The 8267-nt window shown below is 40.1% G+C and overlaps 1 protein-coding gene across 1 annotated transcript; it reads left to right on the top strand.

Moving 5' to 3' along the window:
* The first annotated feature begins 231 nt into the window (after positions 1-231).
* Positions 232-7067, top strand: SAR1B (secretion associated, Ras related GTPase 1B). The gene is made up of 6 exons (XM_009071796.1): positions 232-304; positions 2976-3095; positions 3861-3926; positions 4460-4563; positions 4711-4842; positions 6400-7067. The coding sequence occupies exons 1-6, from the start codon at positions 250-252 to the stop codon at positions 6514-6516; spliced, it is 594 nt and encodes a 197-aa protein (XP_009070044.1). The 5' UTR covers positions 232-249; the 3' UTR covers positions 6517-7067.
* The last annotated feature ends 1200 nt before the right edge of the window (positions 7068-8267 follow it).

Here is an 8267-nt window from a genome sequence, read left to right as displayed (position 1 = left end):
GAAGGAGAAAGTCTTTGCTGTTGAGTCACAAGGTCTGGATTCTGGTTTCCATTTCTGCACTTATTTTTGATATGTTGTGAGTTCACTTAATTGGTCTGTGATACAGTTTATCAGAACGAATTTTTTTTAAACCCAGGACCTTGAGATACTTCTTTTTACCTATAAATATTTTACAGTGTTTAATGTGCTGTTCTGACAGATCCTAAATGCTTTGTGTTTTCTGTTTATTTCAGACTATAAGATTCAGATATGTTCCTATTTGATTGGATTTACAGTGGTTTCAGTAGCGTATTACAGTTTTTAGGTAAGTCATTATTGTTTGGGGCTTTTCCTTTCTGCTCTTCTTGTATAAAATGTCTGTTCACCTCTGTTATCTTCAAACAAGGCCGCTGGTTAAATAATAATATTTGGGTTGGTGTACATTCAGTAACACTCAAACAAAAGTTTCTCTTACCAATGCTGAGCATTCCCAGAGTGTGCTCTGCACTTGGTCTTACACTAATCCTTAACTTCTTCAAAAAAATTCCCTTTTCTTTCATGAACACAATAGGTTGGATTTTTGTAATCATACTGCATTTAAGCTGATGTAATTCAGTTGACTTTTATGGACTTTCTGACTTTTCTCTACTGTAAAGAACTGACTCAGTTGTTTTAGTTCAGTTCTTTTGCACATGAGGATATCACTTCAGAATCCAAATAGGAGGGACTGTCTGCAAAAGTTTAGTGCCAGATATTGAAGCCCTTTCTCTGTTCAGCGGTGTGTTGTTCTGTGTCTGATGTCACAGAAATCAGTGTGAAACTTCACTGGCATCTGCTCAAGAGCCTCAGAAAATTACTCCCTGTCCAAAAGAGTCTGCAATCCATATCAGTCTAAGGTGAAATATTAGCTTGTGCTTAACAGGCGGAGGGGGAAAAAAAGCCACAACCAGGAGGAAATGTTGGGATACTAAAACAAGGAACAGAAGTTGCAGATGACATAGGTAAAAGGCACAATTTCCAAGTTCAAAGGATTTTATTGAAGTGGCTAAAAGCATTGGAGGCTGAGGAATCATGGCCAGCTGTGCCACCTACCTTTTATCAGTTGAAAGTTTAAAGTTTTTGCTGAATGTCAGACCCTTGGCCTGCTATTGAAGTGTTAGCCAGTGAAATTTTAACCAAGTTGACTAATCTTTCTTATCTCCTTTTCCTTAGCTGTGCAGTGATTGCTGCACACTAACCTGCTCTGCCATTCCTCTGCAAGCAAAGTCTAATTCTGTGACAAATACCAGAGCTCAAAGTAGGAAGGAGAATTATTTTCAGTATGTCCCTCTTATTCTAAAAGAAACACCTTTTCTTTGCACTCTTAGTTATATTTACAGTTAAAGAAGACTGATCATAACACTCATTGTGGAATGCACAAAGAACTTATATATAACCTCTGGCCTTGGTGTAGCTGTAGTATTGCTGCTTGTTAGTCTTGTGTTTCTGTGAGGGACACTTGGAGGTGTTTTGGAGAAAGCAGCAGCACCTGACTAGGGAGCAAAGGCTCCTGCATGTGCAGGCTGAGGGTGGCACAAATGTTATTATTTTACTATGGGTTAGTAGAATTTTGTTTAACTCATAAGGTGAGTATGAACTGGAGTTTCTTCTGTGGTATAAGTTAATATATGAAAATGTTTGTCCCCTTCTTCTTTCTCTGTAGGCATTAGTACTTTCTCCTCCACTCTGTAGTTTAATAGTTAATATATATGTGGGTATGTGAGGAGGTGAATTTGGGCAGTCAGAGTTGTTGTATTTGAAAGAACTGTGAAAGACACTCTACAGTGCCTGGAGTAATAAAGATCATTCATGAAATAAGCTGAGGAATATGAGAGAATATTCATTTGTGCAAGTTACAACATGTCCCACTGGAATATGATCCCAGAGATTATCTTCAGTGCAGAGAGAAAGGTGAGCAAACAGCAGCAGTGTAAAGGTCTCCAGGCAGAGCCACCTCTGCCCCTGGAATGCTGTGGCATCAGCAGGGCTGGTTTAAAATCCCCCCACAGCACACATGTATGAGGATAACACAGGAGACAGGATAGTCTTTTCAGAACAGAACTGACTTTTTGTTTTTGAAATTAGTTTATCGTAATGTTTTCCTTAGAATGTCGATCAGTTTGAAGCAGCGAAAACTAATTCTGGCAGAGCATGTTGTGTTGACAAGTTACAAGAGAATTGCCCTGTGATAATCTCCAACTTAAGAAAATATGGTGTTCGTGTGTTAAACATCTTTCCTCTCCTTCACAGCAACTGTTGCATTCCTGGGGTTACAAGTAGTGGGGAAAAGAAGGGGAAAAGGCATTTTTATAAAGATGACAGTCAGTAAAAATGAAAGCAGTGTCACATGACAGCAAGTGTGACAGCAGTGATGATGCCATTCAGGATGTAGCCAACAATTCACCTGGGGGTATGGGTGAAAGTTACATGTTGAAACTGATTTTTATGTCATATTCTGATTGAAGTCTGAATTTTCTTTTTGCCCTGGACGAATGTTTTGTTACAATTGGAGTTAGCTGAACAAAACACCTTCTGTTCAGGTTGAGCCTGCTGTTAGCACTGTACCTGCACACCCACCTCTGCACCACCTGTGAGCAGAGCTGCCCTTTTGCTGGGGCACAGTGAGCCACACTGGCACTGGTCAATCCTGTTCTGCTGTGCTTTTGCTAAGATAAATGCATTTCCCTGAGTGACACATTTAGATCAATTCTCTGCCAAGCATCCCATAAGCTGCACATGGTCCCTAGTGCAGCAGCACGTGGCAGGTGTGAATGCAGTTTGTCCAAGTAGGAGAACATGGATAAAGGGCACTGATAAGTGTGTGCTGGAGCTTCTCTGGTCTGTATTTTGTACTGTGACTGCAACACTTTGTTCCTGGGAGCAAAATCAGCTCTAGTGCTAGGAATGATGTCCCACCACTTGAACTGATTATTCACTGGTTATTCACTTTGTTCTAGGACTGTACAAGAAATCAGGCAAACTAGTGTTTCTTGGACTGGACAATGCTGGAAAAACTACACTGCTGCACATGCTCAAAGATGATAGACTGGGACAACACGTCCCCACGTTACACCCCAGTAAGTTAATACTGCTGGTTCTGTAGCTAGGAAGTATTTGAAGGGTTGTAGGAAAAGCAGGATCTGATTAGACATAATAAAACCAGAACTGGGGAGAAACAAAGGGATTTTTGGGATTGCAATCCATAGATAGTTGCAGTAATATTCTGACAAAATGTGTGTAGGATAGTTCAGACTGTTACATTTACAATTAAGAGGCAAGTAACAAGCAGAATTATGAAGCTGAGACTATATTAACGAAGCTGTGGGAAACAGAGGCTTGCAATTTTTGGGAACAGCTTCTCTGTGTAGCTGGAAAATGAGTGTTTATGTCTCAGAGGTTGCTGTGTAATTGTTATCCTGGTAACCTTGCAGGAGACAAAGCTCAACACAGGTTGAAAATGTGGATTGGTGAAGTCCAGTAAGGAGGTGAGAAATTGGGAAAGGATGGGAAGAGGAGAAACCTGGAACAGTATTGGACACGAAATGCCATCTTTGTGGCAAAGCAGATGCCAAAGCCAACTGTTGTTTGTATAATATGTAGGGATAAATAATCTACAAATACTCTGCTGTTCTCAGCATTGTAGAAATTTCACACGTGTTTCAATGGTTAATGACATTTTGGTGTTACACAAATGTGCCATTGACTTTGAGAGAATATGTTACTCTCATTTGCTTCTTGAATAGCAAAATACTGGAAAGAACCAAGAGAAAAAAAGTAAAATCTATGTGAGGCTGTTCCAATGCAGTGCAGAGAACAGAGAACTTAATTCTGTGTGTTTGCAGCTTCAGAGGAGCTGACAATTGCTGGCATGACTTTCACTACCTTCGATCTGGGTGGACATGCTCAAGGTAAGAGTGTACTTTGACTCACTTAAGCTCACTGGATTGGGTTGGAGCTTGTTTCCAGTCAGAAATATGACCTTGGTGCAGAGCCTGACTTCCCACACTTCTTTGACAGCATGAAAGACATTGGCTGCTCTTTTTTCCATCTCACCACTTACCACAAATCCCAAATATGATTTGTCAAGAGCTGCAGTAGAGCAGAACTTTTGACTAATACTGTGAGGAGGATTCTGTACTTTGAATTACTTCTATTTACCTTTAAGCTTCATGCTTCAAACTTGCCTTTGTTTACATAATTCTTGGGGAAACAAAAGTTTCCATACATTGTTCATGTGGGATGAAGTCATAACAGTAAAGGGAATGATGATTTCATTCTGTCATTTCAAGCTTTGTAAAACAGGAAATTTCATCCTGAAGACAGGCAGCATAAGTTAAGACTTAAAAAAATGTAGTAAACCTGTTGCTTCTTAATTACTAATGTGTATTGCTCTGAATTTTGGGATAGTTTCCTCTGGTTTTAATTCACATCTTCCCTGTAGCTCGCAGAGTGTGGAAAAACTACCTGCCTGCAATTAATGGCATTGTGTTCTTGGTGGACTGTGCAGATCATGAAAGATTGCTTGAATCAAAAGAAGAACTTGATGTAAGTTTAAAAAAGTTTTGAAAGTTTTCACTTTGACTTCTGAGAACTAAGCTCAAATACCCCACAGAGCTCTGTGTCACCTGCACATTAGTAGCAGCAATTTCCATATTCTAAACTAATATCTCCTCCTTTTTCTTTCCTTTGTAGTCACTAATGACAGATGAAACTATAGCTAATGTGCCTATCCTAATTCTTGGTAACAAGATTGACAGACCTGAAGCCATCAGTGAAGAGAGGTTACGAGAGACATTTGGCCTGTATGGCCAGACAACAGGAAAGGTAATGCACTATTGCTGAGGTTTTGGTGGTTTGGGGCTTGTGTTGACTCCAGTTCACTGCAGCTACACAAAACGAAATGTTTTCTAATTTGTAAAGTGCTTAGTACATAATAACAGTATATGGAATAAATTCTGGGCTCTTACAAGGTCACAACCTTTTAATTTCATATTCAGTGCCATATTTTTCAGAGAAAACTTATTATACTTAGAATAATTTACTTGCAGTTTTCTTATGCAGTACTTTTAAACAGAAAACTTATTATACTTAGAATAATTTGCTTGCAGTTTTCTTATGCAGTACTTTGAAATTTATAGGTTATAGTTCTAGAGAGAACTATAAGAAAAACTAGGTAAAGTCTTTCAGTAAGCGATTTTTCTCATTTAAAGTACAGGCTTAAAAAAATTTTCTACTTCATATGTTTTCCTAAGGCTTAGAGATAGATTTATGCCATTGCAGAAGTCTACATTTGTAGGTTGTGGGAAGGGAGAAGTTACTACTGGAATCTGTAGCAACAAGGCAGATTTCTAGTATGGATCTTGTGATACTTCAACTCTTCTTAACGTAAAGTAAATACAGTGCACTACTTGTAGGAGCCATTGGGATACAGAGCACTAGAAGTGAGCTGGAAAGACACCTCTCTGCAGCTGACAAAGCCATTCCAGTGTGGCTTCCATCCCAGCTCCCCTTAGCTGACCAGCAGTGTGGCTCTGCTGAGAGCACCTGGCCTTCCAATTCCTCTTTGCTTATTCCCTCTCAGGTGCCTCCCTTAAAGTTCAGTGTCAGTCAGAGTTTAGGTTAAGCAGGAACAAATCTTTACTTTCTCATTTTCTGCGTGCAAGAGAATTGCACAGGTCAGATCTAGAGTAGTTGTATTGGGCTGTAAACAGTTCCTACAAACTTTTGGGCTTTTTGTGTCCTGCCCTGGTTTTCACCACACTGCAGGTAGAGGTTAAAGTCTGAACAGCATTGTGAATCTCCAGCTAAGCAACAGCTTTATTGCTCTGTGCTCATCTTGACAATGAAGCACCTTGAACTCTTACTTTGGTCAGTCCTAAAATTGGTAGCAAATGCTCATTTTATCTGGTTGGAAAACTATTGGAAACAGAGGATGCCTGAAAAGAAATAGAAGCCCTCAAATTCTTTGTGGATGTGTTTGCTGTTCCATTCTGGTTTCATGTACTTCACCCTCTCCAGTGTGGATGCACATGAGAAAACACTTTGTGTATTGCTTGTGTACATGTTCTTGAAATTAGGGTTGCATGCTCTGGTCTCACTGAGGGCTGTGGGTGCCCCACCCCTGCAAGTGTTCCAGGCCAGGTTGGATGGTACTTGGAGCAACCTGGTCTGAGTGTCCCTGAATGTGACAGGGAGTGTCCCATGGCAGGGAGTTGGAATGGGATGAGCTTTAAGGTTCCTTCCAACCGTTCTATGACTTCATTTTCTACTATTCCGGTATCAAACACAAATTGGATGGTGACATTCCCTGGAAAGAGGTGTCCACGTGAAGCAGCTGTGGTTTTAGGAGAGGACTGAGTGTGCCTGTGTGTGTCTCTGCAGGGCAGCACCCCCCTGAAGGACCTGAACGCTCGGCCGCTGGAGGTGTTCATGTGCAGCGTGCTGAAGAGACAAGGCTACGGCGAAGGATTCCGCTGGATGGCTCAGTACATCAACTGAGTCCTGCCAAAATCTCAGCAGCACCTTCTGTCCCCGTCTGAATGTTCAGTCTGCTCCTGATTTGATCACTCAGTGTACGTAACTCGAATTCCTCTGACTGTTCAGTTACGAAAACATACGTTTTTCGCTAATTATATCATTGATGCTAAATTGTCTGAGGATTGAAAAATTATTCCCAGCAAGTTTGTAAGTTGAAATACCACGACCTGTGAGCTTTCCAATCCCATGCAACATCCTTTTTGCAGTTTTTAATTTAATGAGTCTCCAGCACCATTTTTGGTCAGAGCAACTTTCCAGTACAGTATGTTTGAATGCACTTTTTAACAGCTAAAAAAAACAACAAACATGTGAAAAATATTTAATGCTTATGTTAAATTTTTTTATGTACTTTTTTGAAACTGGTTTTATAACTTTAGAGTATATAACCATCTTTCAAGGAATAATAAATAATTAGCTGATGGATAATTGCATGATGCCTTACAGTTTTCAATAATACACTTTCTTATGCAACGTCATGCAATAAATTTAAATCCAGTTTTTGGCAACTTTAATGGGAAATGTTTCATTTTAATGTGTCTTAACTAGTGAGGCTGCCTGGTGATCTGAATATGTAGGATTATGTTCCTGAAACACAGCAGGCCACAAAGTAGTGTCATGGTAGGTTAGGGTAAGGTGGGTTTTTTCAGACTACCAAACTGCATTTATTTTAGGATTTTGCATAGTAAAGGAAAAATCTAATGTAATGCCCTTATAGCCACCACATGTACAGATAATGTTAATTAGCTGTGCCAAAGTACATCTTGAACTAATGTCAGAAGTGGTCTTAATCTGCTGGGCTCTGGGATTAAACCCTGATGCAACACAAGAAATACAGTTTCTTTCTGAAGAAATTAAGAATGCCACTAAATATCTTGTTTCCAATTCCATCAGTTTTTGGGCCTGCCAGAAGATTTGCCTTTGAAATTGCCAGGAAAAAAAAAAAAGTTGCTTGTGAAAATTTATCAGCCCACACCCAATTGGCCAGTTTTATTTTAGGTATTTTGAACTGGGACAAGATGGATTGTTTTATGTGGTTTTGCCCTGAAACCTGGCCAGTATGGCAGCTGCTGGCTGCCCAGGGGACGTATTTCTGGGGTAAACTGAGTTATCTGCAGTCCCTGTTTTCTGTTTCTGCCTGGTTTTCCCTGTCTTTGAGTTAGTTCCCTGAGGAGAAAGCAGGATATTTTTGGAGAAAGGGTGTTGAAGCACGTGTGTCTGTCAGCATGTTCCTGATGTGACTGGGAGCTGTGGTTGGGGATGTTTCACTTTGATTTGCCAAATGAAGCTGTGGTTCCAGCCCTGGAGTCACCATGTCCTGGGATGAGTTGGAGTTTCACTGTGTAGTTTGGTTTCCCCTTGTGCAAGTACAAACTGCTGCAAGTTTTACTGAATCCCTTTTACTTCCTATTGTAGGACTTTTCCAAAATGCTCTAGCCCTTATGTTTCTGATATCCATGGCAGCAAATGTATTTCTGACTGGTTTGATTTCATAAAGAACTTTTTTCTTGACCTGCTGGGCTTGAATCTCGGATTTAAAGCCTGTAGGCTCCTAGCAAATAAATGAGACTTATTCCTTGCCCAGATCTGAACTGATATGATTGAATATTGATGATCAGTTCCCCACAGTCCTAGACTGTGCATCTGAAGAAGATGAATAATTCAAAACCTAACTAATATAAATTGTAAATGAAGTTTATTGCTGCACAGTCATG

Source organism: Acanthisitta chloris, unplaced genomic scaffold (assembly GCF_000695815.1).
Source record: "Acanthisitta chloris isolate BGI_N310 unplaced genomic scaffold, ASM69581v1 scaffold13533, whole genome shotgun sequence".
Taxonomy (NCBI): Eukaryota; Metazoa; Chordata; class Aves; order Passeriformes; family Acanthisittidae; genus Acanthisitta; species Acanthisitta chloris.
This window is presented reverse-complemented; position numbering and strand designations above follow the sequence as displayed.

What these genes read in the sequence shown, in the direction of transcription:
- SAR1B (XM_009071796.1), top strand. Translation starts at nt 250, where the DNA reads ATGTTCCTATTTGATTGGATTTACAGTGGTTTCAGTAGCGTATTACAG. An exon ending in CGTCCCCACGTTACACCCCA is followed by an intron (nt 3,096 to 3,860) that starts GTAAGTTAATAC and finishes GTGTGTTTGCAG; the next exon opens with CTTCAGAGGAGCTGACAATT. An exon ending in TCTGGGTGGACATGCTCAAG is followed by an intron (nt 3,927 to 4,459) that starts GTAAGAGTGTAC and finishes TCTTCCCTGTAG; the next exon opens with CTCGCAGAGTGTGGAAAAAC.